We start from the raw sequence: 15,761 nt of genomic DNA, 5'->3' as shown, positions 1-15,761 counted from the left end.
GTTTCTCAGACAACAAGAGTTAGGCTGGAATGCCCTTCATCTGCACCCTCCTAAGGATTCCCACTTACCTCTTCTTTGCTTTGGTGCATTGTGTATGAATACGGCTTCCTCAACCTTGACCTTTGAGCTCTTTAAAAAGGGGGATCTTGGTCTTGGATGGTGGCTCCATCATGTAAGTTTTCTCCAAGCTTGAACACTTGAGTTCTGTTCCCCAGGACCCTCATGATTAGCCAGGCAGCTAGTGCACACTTGTAATCCCAGTGCGGGGGAGGAAACAGGCCAGTAAGCCTCAGCTCCCAGTGAGAGAGCCTGTCTCAGAAATCAAGATGAAGGCCTGAGAGATGGCTCAGTGGTTAGGAACTTTTGCTACTCTTCTAGAGAACCTGAGTTTGGGTCCCAGTACCCACAGGACAGCTCACAACAACCACGTGAAACTCTAGCTCCAGGGGATCCAGTGCTGTCACCTGGCATCCAAAGGAACCTGCATTCATAAGCACATAGCCCCACACAGACATATAATTAGACATAGAATTTAAATGTGCCTGAGGGATGATGCTTGACCTCTGGCCTCTACAAATAAACACACACATACACACACACACACACACACACACACAGAGAGAGAGAGAGAGAGAGAGAGAGAGAGAGAGAGAGAGAGAGAGAGAGAAGAGTAGAAATCCTGTTTTCCCATTTCTCCCAGTCCCCAGCTCCCAGCATGGCATTTACAATGGGTATTCATTAACTACCAGTTAAATGGATACATATACCAAGGAAATAAAAGATTAGAGTAGCAATCTTGATACAAAAAAAAAAAAACAATGTTTTTTTTCTGCAGGGAAAATTTTTAAAATCTGTTTGCGAAGTGACTGGAATGCTGTCGTGAGGAGCCTATTGTGACACTGTGGGATATGACAGCCCTTGTACTTTCTTGTAATAACCAGGTGATTGATCCCACCATTGGATGCACTATTAGTCAAAACTGCCTGGTCGCTCCTCACAGAACCTCTGAGTCAAGCATCTCGGGGAAAGGAGAAATTCGCTCACTCGCAGTATCCGCAGGGTCTGAGAGGTGAACTGGCTTCAAGGATGACTGCCAGAAGCGCAGATGGTGTTCAAAGCGCCCTATCTCTGCAACAGCAATCACAAAGTCTGCGTGGCTCAGCCCTGGGTCCTCTACATACACACTGTTGTGGTTTAGCTTGGGGTGTTTGTGGGACTCCCAACAGTGGGAGTGTGGGTTATCTCTGACTCTTTTGCCTGCTTTTGGGACCCTTTTACTCCTAGTTGCCTCGTCCAGCCTTGGTAATGAAGGTTCGTGCCTGGTCTTACTGCACCTTGTCATGCCATGTTCAGTTGATATCACTGGGAGGCCTGCCCTTTTTTGAAGGGAAACAGAGGAGCAGTGGATCTGGGGGAGAGGGCAGGTAGATGAAAGGGATCTGGAAGGAGTGGAGGGAGGAGAAGATTCATCCAGGATGTATTGTATTTAGAAAAGAAGAGAAGAGAAAAGAGCTCTGTTTGCGCCTCTGGCTTTGCATTATCTTCCCGATCAGGTTGTGTCCCTTGTTGGATCCAGATGGACATGACCTGTCCAGTCTGGGTCAACCACCTCCAAGTTCAGCAGAAAAAGATCTGCCTTTCCCCGTGTATTCCAAAAGAAGCACATGCCAGATTGAACTTGAGATTCCAAGTAGCCAGACTTGGGTCATTTGCTCAGGTAGCCATCATGGACCCCTAGATGGCTTCCTGGGCAGGCTCAGAGCAGTGCTTTAGGGATATGCCAGCCTTTTGGTCACACACTCATGGTCCTGACAGGACTGATGTGAGCGGCAGAGCTTCTGCTTAAAAAAGGAGTGAGATGGGAAAAGAGCCTTGGGGGGCTATGAGTTGGCTCAGTGCAAAGTGCTTGCCACAAAGCGTGAAAAGCAGAGCTTTTATGTGGGTCCCCAGCACCCACATAACAGCCAGGCAGACATGATGGCACTCCCGTAAACCCAGAAACTGGAGGTGGAAACCGGATTCCTGGGGTGAGCTAGATAAATAAACTAGACAAGTGTATGTACTCCAAGTTCAGGGAAAGACCCTGCCTCAGTAAATAGAGAGCCATCAACATCAGCCTCTGGCCTCCATGCACACAAGCACATGTGCATGCACACACACACACACACACACACACACACACACACACACACACACACACTTGAAATATCCATACCCTTTAACCCAGCAAATCCACATCTTGGGGTCTATCATCCAAAGACAAACAAACGCAGAAACTGAGCCCAAATGTAGACACAGTTTCCTGAGGAAAGATGCCCATTGATTTGTTACTTAAACTGCCAACACTATGAAGAAGAGACCCAGCCATAGAACACACTACACACTGCTCACATGATACATTTGACACAAATCTTAAAATAATGCTCAGGAATGCTGGTGGTATACGTTATTAAGTTTGCCATGTTCTCTTCCACACTGGGGGGAAAATCAGCCTGACTTTTTATTCGGTCTTTGAGTGCTTTTAAAGCTGGGAGGGGAGATGGTTCAGTAAAGCTTGCCTTGCAAGCACAAAGACCTGCATTCAGTTCTCCACAAGACATGATGTTAAAAACGAGAAGTCAGGTGTGGTGGCAAACACGTGTAACCTCAGGGCTAAGGAAGCAGAGACAGGAGGGTACCTGGGGCTCGCTGAACAGCCAGAAAACTTAGGGAACTTCACAAGCCCTAGGTCAGTGAGAGACCTGCCTGAAAAAACACCCAAGGAACACCACTGAGCCAACCTCTTCATGCAGAAACTGAGCCCAAATGTAGACATGCTCCCCACGTGGGTCCACAGTTCTGGAAATAAATAGGAGGTCCCCCATTGTTGTCTTGCTCCTTTTGGTACCTCTTAGTTACTGATTGTTACAAACCCTAGTTTTGGGAGGTGGCACACTAGCAGAGCTGTGTTTGCGGTTATAAACACCTTTTATTTTTGTCATTGAAGATGACCTCACTTGGACTCTCAGAGAGCATATATCCAAAAGATGCTCAAGTACACAACAAGGACATTTGCTCAGCCATGTTTGTAGCAGCTTTATTTGTAATAGCCAGAAGCTGGAAACAACCCAGATGTCCCTCAGTTGAGGAATGGATACAGAAACTGTGGTACATTTATACAATGGAATTCTACTCAGCAATTAAAAACAAGGAAATCATGAAATTTGCAGGCAAATGGTAGAATCTAGAAAAGATCATCCCGAGTGAGGTAACCCAGAAACAGAAAGACACACAGGGTATATACTTACTTATAAGTGGGTATTAGACATATAATATAGGATAATCATACTAAAATCTGTATACCTAAAGAAATGAATCAAGAAGGAGGACTCTGGGTAAGAGAATAAATCCTCACTCAGAAAGGCAAATGGGATGGACAACAGAAGAAGGGAAAAAACAGGGAACAGGACAGGAGCCTATCACAGAGGGCCTCTGAAAGACTCTACCCTGCAGGATATCAAAGCAGATACTGAGACTCATAGCCAAACTTTGGGCAGAGTGCAGGGAATCTTATGAAATAAGGAGGAGATAGAAAAACCTGGAGAGGATAGGAGCTCCACACGGAGAGAGAGAGAAAAAATCTGGGCACAGGGGTCTTTTCTGAGACTCTTACTCCATCCAAGGACCATTCATGGAGCTAGCCTAGAACACCTGCAAAGAAGTAGCCCATGGCAACTCAGTGTCCAAGTGGGTTCCCTAGTAATGGGAACAGGGACTATCTCTGACATGAACTCAGTGGCCTGCTCTTTGATCACCTCCCCCTGAGGGGAGGGCAGCCTTACCAGGCCACAGAGGATGACAATGCTGCCAGTCCTGATGCGACCTGATAGACTAAGATCAGATGGATGGACTGGGGGAAGGGCATGAGAGGAGAAGAGGGAGGGAGGATGATATTGGGAGGGGACAAGGAAGGGGGCTACAGTTGGGATACAAAGTGAATAAACTGTAATTAATGCAAAAATTAATTAATTTTAAAAAACAAAGACTAGTCAGTAGATCCCATTATGAGTGCTATTGCCAGTCTATAGATGGTAACTATCACTCTATCACTCTAGAGTGATTTCAAGTGATGTGTGTGTATATGTTTACACATACAGTCTGTAAAAATGTCATGGCCAATTAATGATGCCTGCTCTAGAAGGCATAGGGAACAGTGCCTCAAAACTAAACACTATCTTCTCTGGTGTTTTCTTGTTTTGTAGACTCTGGAAAATCCCAAGTATGAACTAATCATTGAAGCTCAAGATATGGCAGGACTGGACGTGGGATTGACAGGCACAGCCACAGCAACCATCGTGATCGATGACAAAAATGATCACTCACCAAAATTCACCAAGAAAGAGGTAAGCCCCAGGAAAGAGTTATGTGGCCTCTGTGGCTGCTGTGTGTCTAAAATGCTCAGGCACTGGGAGACAAAACGCGGTTGGTCTTGTTAAAGTTCGTAAGAAAATACCTTTTAATACCAAAGTGCCATTCCCATAGCTCTGTGTTGTAAGAGTGCTGTTGCAATTTTCCTGTAATGGTAAGTGCAGATGGAGAGGACAGTCTGAGCAGCAGCAAGGAGGTAGAGTGGATTTTCTTGGTAATCACAAAGTGGCCAGAGGACATTTGAAAACCCCTGAGTTATTTTGTGTAGAGGACTGTCGTTTGTCACAGGCCATGTGCTGTTTCCCATTTACACCAACGGAGCAGCCTTCAGGGAGAGGTTGAGTATGTAAGATCTCATTCTTGCTGACATGATACCTCATTCTTGCTGACATGATACCTGACCAAGAAGTCATAAGTGGACAGGAGATGCATGGGATGGACACTTGCTAAGGTCAGGGCTTCTTGGGGTCAAAGCCAAGGCCTCCCAAGTGGAGGGCATAGTAAAGACTGCGCTGTGTTGAGATGAGTGTGGTAGAGAAGATGGTGGGATAGTTATGGAGAACAGGTAATGGGTACCATGTTGCTATGATGACAATGACATTCTAAAAGGGAGCTATTTTTGTTCAAAGGGCCATTCCATGTTTTTTGTATCTGTATTGTGAATGAGTGTGTGTGTGTGTGTGTGTGTGTAAATTTTTACATGTGTGAGGCATAGGTTTGTATGTACAAGTATATATAGGTATGTGCACATGCATGTGAAAGCCAGAGGTTCACATCACATACCTTCCTCAGTAGCTCCCTACCTTACATACTGAGGCAGGATCTCTCACTTGAACTGGAAATCACTGACTGGCTGATATACTCAGCTTGCTCTGAACACCCCATCTCTGTCTCCTGAGCACTGGGATTATAAACTGCCATCATGCCCACCCAGCCTTCATGTGGACACTAGAGATCCGAATGCATGGCAAACACTTTTCCTGGTGCCCTATGAAGGGAGGAAGATGAACTGTAGACATTGAAGTTCAAGGCTTCTCAGCTCAGGGTGGAAATGCTGATTGTTTCGAGATGGGTCTGTCTCAGATGCTGTGAGAGAAGGTGTTTTCTGGTATGGACTTCTGCATACGCATCCGTGGTAACAGATGGATGTGGTTGTTGGGAATGTGTGTTTCCCACATTTTCTTTATGTAGTGTTCCATTTCATCACAGGTAGGGTACCTTTTCCTCTGTTTCAGAGAAAGAACTGTTGAATAGAGGATCTGTGACCAGTTATGTATAACAAGACTGGAAATGAGTCTGTTGAATAAAGATGTTTAACTCACACAAAACTTTGAAGCAGATGGGCAGTAACAATGGTACTATCCTAGCAGCTTCTGTCATAGTTGCTTTTCTATGGCCACGACAAAACACCATGACCAAGGCAACTTACAGAAGAAAGCATTTAATCTGAGGATCAAAGTTCCCAAGGGTTAGTACATGACCATTGTGGTGGAGAGCACTGCAGCAGGCAGACAGGCGTGACCTGTAGCTTAGAAACCATAGCTGAGATTGCACATCCTTATCAGCAAGCATGAAGCAAAGAGAGATAACTGAGAGTGGCATGGGCTTCCGGAACCTCAAAGCCTGACCCCAGTGACACGCCTCCTCCAACAAGGCCACGCCTCCTAATCCTTCCCAATCAGTTCTACCAACTGGGACCAAGCTTTCAAACATATGTGTTTACGGGGGCCATTCTCCAAACCACCACAGCTTCCAAAGAAAGGCTTCCGACTTCTGCCTGGAGCTTAGTAGGTGTCTGCTAACTCTAGCTGACCAATTTATATTTTCCTGTCAACCTCAGGCCTTGGTGGGGTCAATCGGTTTCTTGTTGCTTTTAAAACACTGTCTTTGCAAATAACTATCAGAGTTTTAAAACCAGGTGTCGATCATTTTCTTCATGTTGTCGATCCATTTCCCTTTCAAAGTATGCCTTGACTTGATAATTGGTAAATTAGATTTAAATTTTTAAATTTTCTGTATTTTTAATATAATTCTTTTGAGGCTGATAATTTCATGCATTGGATTTGGATCATATTCGCCCACCCCAAAACTTTATTAGTCCTCCCAGATCTACCCCCACATCCCTCCAACTTTATGTCCCCAGCACATACTCTTTTTCTTAATAACCCACTGAGTCCAGTCTGTGCTATCATATACTTAAGGATATGTATAATCCACATACCAGTGGCCACACCCTTAAAAGAAAACTGACTCCCCACCCCACCAGCAGCTACCAACTGTCAAGAGCCCCGTAGGCAGGCGAGTGGCTGGGTCTTGTGAGCCCCTCCCCCACTCCCTGCTGGAATGTTAGACTGGCTCTGTCTTGTGCAGCTTGAGTTCTTCACAAGTGCATATTTTGTGACTGAACGACAACCTTCCAATAAGATAGTAAGGCCATACGACTTCACTCCATTCCTCCATCTGAAAATAAATAATAAATAAGAGCAAGCAAGGCTAGAGGAAAGCCCCAGTTCCCACAGAGGGGTGAAGACAAACAACCCCAGGCTGAAACTCTCCAGCAGACCCAGAGATCTGGACAGATGCTGGAACCAATCAGAGGCAGCCCAGGATGCAGCCTCTGATTCCTTGGTAGCTCAGGAGTCTTATGTTCCCCCTTTAGCTTTTTCAATATGGAGATGTTTTCTTAATCAACTACCTAGTGACACCTTGTCATTCTTTTTCATGGGCCTGTTGGCCTTCAGGGCCTCTGGGGCTTCATCACACCTTAGATAGGTAGCATCGTTTTCTAAGGAAAGACAAAAACGAAAGATCTCATTTTCCCTCCAGCAGAGCGTATTCTTTAAATTTTGCTGCATGTGATTGAGAGCTAGGAGCGTGCTCTGCCTTCAGAACACATTTCCCTACTGGAAAACTCCTGTAAATGTTCAAGATTATTGTCATATTGGAGAAAAATCTCTATCAGGCTTCTGTCACGTACACAGAAGTTGCTCACTTTCCAGTGGTCCTGTGTCATGGCTAATCTTTACACTGATGCCATTTGTCATCCAAGCTGTCATCCATGGTCCTATTTTGTGGCCTATTATGAGTGCCATGTTGTCTTTATTGATATGAATGTGACGGCTCAGGACAGCAAGCATGTAAATCTCTTTCTAATGGGTTCATTATTCGTCTCCCTTCTTAACTGAATTTAGCAAACAATGAAGGAGCTCTTTCACGTGTGGTGTGGACTACCTGCTTTTATCTTACAGAACTGCCTGAGGCTGGAAGCTGTGGGTTTATTTCATTTCTAAATTTATCACTTTTGATCCCTAATCTATTAAGGTTTTATTAGTAGCAAGTTTATTGAGACATTATTCACATGTCATGGAGCACACCCTTTGAGAGTGTGCAATTCGTTGGATTTTAATATATTCACAAAATCATGTGGCCATAACTGCTCTCTGATTTCAGAACATTTTTGTTATCCCACAAAGAAACCTGCGCCATCAGCACTCAATTCCCCCTTCCCCTGACCCTCAACCCTGGCAGCAATTAATCTGTTTTCAGTCTCCAAGGACTAGTTATTCAGGACATTGCAGATCAAGAGAATCCTGTAGTAATTCTTGGTGATTGGGACTCTTTGCTTAGCATGTTTTCTAGATTCATCCATGTTGTAGGATCACTCCATGCTTCATTCCTTTTGACGACTAAATAATACTCCACTATGTGGGAATATTACATTTTGCTTAGCCATTAATTTATTTGTAGGCATTTGGACATTTTGATTGTTGGGTACTATAAATAGGCTGCTGTGAATATCCACATACACACCATACATTTTATCTGAATGTCCTTTTTATAACTTTTACTGAATTTATTCCTTCTATGAGTTTATCTGACACATGGGACAGTTTCATCAATGTTTATAGTGAATCCTGAGTTCTGTCACCCCATCCTCTCATCTTGCTCCCACCCTTGTCATCCCCTCCCTATCCCCCTACAACGTGTCCTTTGCACATTCATTTTGTTTTCTTTCGAGATCCACTGAGTTTAATCGGGGTCATCTGCGTGACCATGAGTTTCAGACACTCCCCTGGTGCCTGGTGGGCTACCAGGAGGTAGACAGCTGAAGATAATGGCTGCCCCTCCCCAACTATCCACCAGTATCCAGAAGTTCAGCTTGCCAGGGTTTGACCCTGGGATCCCCTCCCCGATCCATAATTGACTGATGGCAGGCCCAGTGCAACCGCTATGGGTCATGTTTATAAGGTATGTCATGCCTGAGATGGCATTTCTGAACCCTACTCTGCATTCTCTAGCCCTTACATTCTTTCTACCTCCTTTTCAGTGTTCCCTGTGCCTTAGAAGAGGTGGTAGAAATGTCCTGTTCAGAGCTGAGCTCTCACTCATCAATTCTCCTCATCACCTCGAGCTGTTTCCCAGGGTTCCTTCCAAACCAAAGTGTCTAGGTTTTCTTTCTAGTTCACAGTATCTGGAGGGAAGAAAAGTAGTTGCTCGAAGCATCATTCTGTATTAGTCACCTGGATTAGTCTGGCCTTTGTTTCACCAAAGCATTTTGAAGTAAGTAGGTTGTCCTCGGTATGGCTTAGTCAAGAGGCATTACCTTCTTAATAAACACAGAGTGTCACAAAGATGCTTATATACAGCCTAGGAGATTTATTGCCTGACCAATGGTACAAACTCCCATCGTAAGTGGAGTGGGAGCCTGGACGCTTTCCCCTGCCCCATAGACCCACTGCACTTCTGTCTCCTTCCACCACGAACTAGCTTTTCCTATTTTTCCCCTTTATAGAAATATGGAGTTTTAGCAGATGGTGGTGGCACACACCTCTTTTTTTTTTAAGATGTGCAAAACTATTGTATTTACAAAAATGGCACAAAAGTGAATGCACTAGTCAAGGCACATGCACACCCATTCACATCTTCAACAAAGAAAGCTGTTTCCACACTGCAGCACCGAGGAAGCATACCAGCTTCAATGGTAGCTGGTAAGCATTGGACGCACACACCTTTAGTCCAAACACTTGCAAGTCAGAGGCAGGTGAATCTCTGTGCCTTTGAGTCCAGCCTGGTCTACAGAGTGAGGTCCTGGACAGCTAGAGCGTCACAGAGAAACCCTGTCTTGAAAAACCAAAAGAAGAATGGGCACTTCGCGGCAAAGCTCTGAGAGCAGCCTTGGTGAAGCTCCACTGTCATCCCTTGTAGCCCCAATCTATCTGCTTCCATCACCATGACAATGCATATGTAGGTACTCATTGACTCTGCTATGTGTGAGCATGGGGGTTGTTTCCTGCATGGGATCAGTTTGGGTACTGCTGGGACAAACATGGTGGGGTGTAACTTTGCTACCTATATGAATGCACGTGTGTGGGAAGGAAGAGAGGAGGGAGTGGGAGGAGAAGGGAGGGGAGGGAAGGAGAGGAGAACAGAAGAGAGGAAAGCAAAGGAGAGCAAAGCAGGTGCAGGAGAAGAGGAGAAAAGTGAATAAAAGAAAGAGAAGCAAACTCCCCTTGTGCCTCCTTTTGGATGTGTTCAGTTTTCTAAGGTAGTTTGTTGTTGTTGTTTGAGTTTACATTGGACCAGCCAATGATAACTCCAGACGTTGCGTTTTTACTGGGCTGTCGTGTAGAATGCTAATGTGCTGCCCTGGACTTGGTGTTGTCAAGTTTACTGTCAGTGTATTTAGCCTCCCTGGCCTGTGTGCTGTGGTGCATCACAGTGGTTACACGTGGAATTACCTGGTGACTACTGATGTTGACCTCCTTCGTTCACCCCTTGACCACTGGCTTCTATTTTAGGGGGGTGCCCTCAGAAGCTTCTGACTTCTTCACAGTGAGGCCAAAGGTCAATGTCAAGTGTGGTTCCTCGGATACCATCCAGCTTGCTTTTCTGTCAAGGTCTTTCAGTGACCCTGGACCTCACTAACTGTCTAGGCTGGCTGGACAGCATGCCCCAGGGATCTTCCTGTGTCTGCCTTCCCAAGCTGCGGTTACTCAGGTCCTTAAGTACCAGGCACTTTACCCACTGAGCCATATCTCCAGTCACTTCTTAAACTGGGCTATAAGGTCCCAAAGAGATGGTTCAATGGTTTAAAGTGCTTGCTGCTCATTGGACTTTAATATATGCACAAAATCGTGTGCATAACTACCGTCTGATTTAAGAACATTTTTGTCATCTCACAAGGAAACCTGCACCATCAGCACTTATTTCTCATTCCCCTGCCCCTCAACCCTGGCAACAATTAATCTGCTATTAGTCTCCAGTGATTGGTTACTCAGGACATTGTAGATCAATGGGATCCTGTGATGTGTGGTCCTCTATAATCCTAGCACTCAGGAACTGGAGGTAGGAGGAGCAGAAGTTCAAGGTCATTCTCAGATACATAGAGTGTCTGGGCTACAGGAGACTCTGTATCAGAAAGAAGGGGAGGGGAGGGGAGGGGAGGGGAGGGGAGGGGAGGGGAGGGGAGGGGAGGGGAGGGGAGGGGAGGGGAGGGGAGGGGAGGGGAGAGCAGAAGAGAGCAAAAGAGGAGAAAAGTGAATAAAAGAAAGAGGAGCAACCCCCGCACGCCTTATGCTTCCTTTCTCCAGAGGTCTGAGGTGTTGATTTATCCAGCACTCCAGGATTCCATGCCATCTACGTTGACTGTACCAGCAGAGATTCTTCTGCCTTCAAAAGGCATGATTTCCCCTAGGAGAGCCCTTTAAACCTCACTGCACCTGTATCTGAACACTGACCACATAATTACATCTCCTTCACTCAGTGGAGATTCAGCCCCACAGCCATATTTTTAAGAAAATCAAACCCATGTAAATTATCAGACTTGGGTGACTTTCCTGGAGGGCGTAACCCAAGACATTTTAACAACCACATAAATCTCAGCAGATGATTAAATGTTGTTCCAAACAGTTCCCAACTCCCTCTTTACGTGAAGCATTTTACCACCATTAGAGTGAAATTCGTGAGACTTCTGTCGGGCCTCCGAATCTCCATTTAATTGGCAGTCTCAGTTTGGCTAAGATTTTGAACAAAATCAAACCGTCACCATTGAGGCCTTTGTCTCTGGCTTTGTGCAGAGTGATGGGGTAATCACAAATGTAAAGAGATGGAGTATTTAAAGAGAATGAAACAGTCCACATAAGCATGAGCAAACTTTCAACTCCATAAACAGTAATTTTTCTGCAGTGTGTCTTGGCTTCTGGTCTGTCTAGTCCCACACAAACCTTCATCTAAGGTCTGTCTTGCAAACTGCATCCTCAACTTGCCATCCCATAATTGAGGAGGGTGTCTTTGAAAACCATCTGATGCTCTCCTTCCATGCTCACCTTCTGAGGAAGAATTGAGGTCACTGCTTTCTTCTCTCACACCTAGGATCATGGGAAACATGAGATCCTCCACTGAATCTAGAATTCATACTTGAGAGGCTCTTCAGGCAGGCCAGGAGTTGGGTTTCCTGTTGTTGCTATCTTTTATAACATCTGTTTGGGAGTGGGCTCATGTGTCATGACTCCTGTGTAGAGGTCAGAGGGCAACTTATTGGAATCAGTTCTCTCCTTCCACCATGTGGGTCCTGGGGATAAAATCCAGGTCCTCAAGCTTGGCATCAAGTACCTGTAAAGGCTGGGCCATCTCATCAGCCCAGAGAGGTGGATTTCTTGACCACAAGCTCTAGAGGAAAACATTTCTCCAAGAAAAAGCCATGGCCTATGAAGAGAAGTCAGCTTCTAGACACCTCCCTTTCACCTAAGGAGGGAGGTGGGATGACGTCTTCACTCCTCTCACTAACTGTTCTCTGGCAGCAAAGTGGCATTGATGCAGTTGAAACATTCATACTGACTCTAAACTGTGTCCATATGTGATGTAAAATGTCTGGAATTTTAAGTGGGGAAAATTATTTATCTTGTGGTTGTTTCTTCTAGTCGATCCTGGAAGTAGACCAGAAGGCCAGGTGATTGATTGCATTAATCAGTCTTTTGTAATTATATTTATCATGTGTTGAGGCCCATCATCCCCGTGTGAACCCCTGTGCAAATTTTGAGACCCCATCACCCTCTGGTGATGCTCAGAGGGTCGGGAGCAACTCAGTGGCAACAAAAGCCATTTTTCACTCCGGCTGGCAGAGTCTCGACACTGAGCACCTCCACAGCACTCCATGCATCTGTCTCTATTCAAATGCAACATCCTCACACCAAAAGCAACAACCACATGGCTTCTAAAACACCCACTGTGTGACTCTGAGAATGCAGGATAGCTGCTTCCAAAATGCAGTTTGAAGAACATGCACATGAGTTCTGGAAAAAAAAAAAGCCAAGAGTCATGAGAATGAAGCATACTGGGAAATGGCACAGCCTAAGCCTTTATAAACTGTCTTCTACTGAACCGTTTTATAAATAAGATCGTTGAGCTTGGCCTCAGGTCATTCTAGGTTTGACCACGTTGACATTTAAAGTTCACCGCTCCTGCCTGAGTGCTTTAGTAGCAATTCAAAGCCATGGCGCACCCATTGTTCTCCACTGTTTTCTCTAGCACGAAGCATGAGGATGCGGTAAAATGTTTGGTTTTCTTTTGCGATATGAGTCTTACTCTGTACCCCGGGTTGGCCTTTAACTCATGGAAATCCTCCTGCCTCAGTTTCTCAAGTACTAGGATTACAGGTGAAAGCCTTTATACACAGATAGAGATGAATCCATTATCCATACAACATGTATTAATTGCAGACTGTATTTTAACTTCAAGTACGGTGTTAACGTGATATTTCAGGTCTGTGATTCATAGAGTATTGCACATATATCTTCGTTGTAGGTGTATGTGTGATGTTTTACTGTGTGTTTCATTCTCTTCCAATACATACATCTCTAACAGGCTCCCATGCCACTATAATGCATAATATTCCCTTCTAACGTTCTATGTGATTGTCTGCTTCTGTCAGCCTCCCTGAACTACACCGTGTCAGAGTTCCTATTCACTGTCCGTTGCTTTCAGATTCACCTAGGAGACAGACCTCTGGGGTTATCTGTAAGGATATTCACGGAGAAGTTCAACCAGGGAGGAAAGGCCCTCCCTAAATGTAGGCTGGATGTCCAGATGAAATAAAAGGGGGAGAGAGGATCAGGGGGCCTACTGGGCGTCGACATTCCCTGCTCTCTGCTTCCTGTTCTGTGGAGATGTGAGATGAGGAACCCCACTTCTGCCTAGGTGCCTTCCCTATAACCCTGCACACTTAAACTCTGAGCCAGAATAACCGCTGCTCCCGTAAGTTGTTTCCTGTTGAGTACTCGGTCACTGTAATCAGTAGCCAGCCCCTGGCCTGGCCAGCGGCAGATGCCTAATAGACTGAGGAATGAGGTAGAGGGTATAAAAACTGAATGGTGAACAACAAAGACCATCAAAGGTTAGGAATTGTGTTAGAGGGGGCTTTGGAAAGACTCTCACCCAAGCCACTGGTTTTAGAGTGAGATGATGGGCACTGCTTAGGGCACACAGCAGATCCCATCCCCATCTCCTGTGGCCCAGGAAGCTGCTACCAGTAAATATGGTGTCTCTTCACCAACACAGCAAGTCCCCAGCACCCTAATGCAGTCTTTCTGGGGAGAGCCAAGGGCCAAGATGCCTGGAGGGACATCCTTTTCAGAAGCGAATAAACTCATTGCTGCCAGAGCCCTTAATCATCGTCCTTATCAGCCAAGGAAGAAACTCGAAACAAGAAAATCCAATGTTGACAAATAATACATAAAGGAGCTGGTACAGAGCATTCTATAAGGCAGGAAAAGGGGTTAAAAGAAACCCTGCACAGCTCCTTTCACTTTCAGTTCTTTCTTCTGAGTGACGTTAAGTGGAGCAGCCCAGAACTGATTCCCTTATAGTCAGCTTGGCCCCGAGCAAAGCCTGGTTCAGTTAGGGGCTGAGCCTCCTTCCCCAGGCTCCTGTGGCATCTTATACTAGCCGTTGACCTGCCCATTTCCAAGCTTATGGCATTTCATGAGAAGGATCTCTGGTTGTATATATGTGTATATGCATATGTGTGTGCATATATGTACTTGTGCATGTATTATGTATGTGTATGTGTAGGCATCTATATATTTGTCTATACATAGGTGTGTATATGTGTGTGTGTATCTATATGTAGTTATGTGTGTATATCCTGTGTAGGTATGTGTGTGTATGTTGTATGTGTGTGTAGGTTGGTTTGTATATGGCTATATGTAGGTATGTCTATCTGTCTCTGTGTTGGTTTGTGTATGTCTCTATGTAGGTATGTGTATATAGGTGAGTGTCTGTGTGTGTGTGTGAGGTGGGGGGGGGGTCCTCACATGTGTGGGGAGCGCAGTCTGTCCTGAGATCTATGGAGTCTGGCCCGAGCATGGCCTCCTCAGGGTCTGCATTTTATTTGAAGTCTATGGGCAGCAGCTCCTCCCCTCCCAGGGAACAAGGCTGACCCTGAGGCCTGAGGGTCTCCAGGCAACTGTCACCTGCACTGCAGCTCAGCTCTTGCTCTTTCCCTTTCAGACGTGTGAGCAGCTGATTTGCAGAAATCAAATTGAACTTGCTGCTCTGTCTAAAAGCTTCCTACAGGCTTAATACTTACCTATTTTTTAAATAATTTTTTAGCAATGCTTCTCGGGTTTAAAGTCAGCAGGGAGCCTACAATCAGGATTGTGGCATTTTCTCCAATATCAACATAGGGAACACACGGAATAGAAAACTCAATACTGTTTGTTGAATGCGTAAATTTTCACGGTAACTTGGTAATCACCACCCTATAAAAGCTCTTGTCCTGGTGTTTCTACTGCTGAGTAAAAATGACTTTGGTATTTGCAGCAGGCTAGACTCATTTCCGATTGAAATAGAAATCTGTAATTGCCCTGTGCAAGAAGTACCGAGTTCAAGGCAGAAATAGCTGAACCAATTCACTAACAGGCCTGTACCTGCACAATTTACCTAAATAGAGATGGCCCAGAGAAGTTGTCATGAGCCATCTGAAAACCTCTCTCCAAAGACTTTTAAAATATATTTTATGGTCAAGATGTTGCCGAATTCTCCCAGGACTAATTCCTATCCAGCCAAGAAAAATTGCATCTTCCCATTTACATTCTAAAGTCTGAACTTTTACTTTATAAATGAATTTTCCCTCCAATTCAGGAAGTGCTGGCTGCATTACAAATTTTAATGCTACCATTATAGGATCATAATTTTAAGAACCCGGGGTTCTCCAAGGGCCCTGGCAACATGGCATCTCTCCACTTTATTAAAATGAATGAGCAGATGTACAATTTATTTCTGCCGAGCTATCATCTAAATTCATAAGCTCTTTCTCATGTGTCTGAAATCCACGTTGGATTCCCATCTTCTTGCCT

At 45.1% G+C, this 15,761-nt stretch overlaps 1 protein-coding gene across 1 annotated transcript in view; it reads left to right on the top strand.

Moving 5' to 3' along the window:
- Cdh13 (cadherin 13) overlaps positions 1-15,761 on the top strand; it is a 969,722-nt gene that overhangs the window by 850,827 nt on the left and 103,134 nt on the right. Inside the window, exon 8 of the mRNA XM_060391900.1 lies at positions 4,242-4,382. Within this exon, the coding sequence (XP_060247883.1) occupies positions 4,242-4,382 (141 nt within the window). The remainder of the gene's footprint in view (positions 1-4,241; positions 4,383-15,761) is intronic.

Source organism: Meriones unguiculatus, chromosome 10 (genome assembly GCF_030254825.1).
Source record: "Meriones unguiculatus strain TT.TT164.6M chromosome 10, Bangor_MerUng_6.1, whole genome shotgun sequence".
Classification (NCBI taxonomy): Eukaryota; Metazoa; Chordata; class Mammalia; order Rodentia; family Muridae; genus Meriones; species Meriones unguiculatus.
This window is presented reverse-complemented; position numbering and strand designations above follow the sequence as displayed.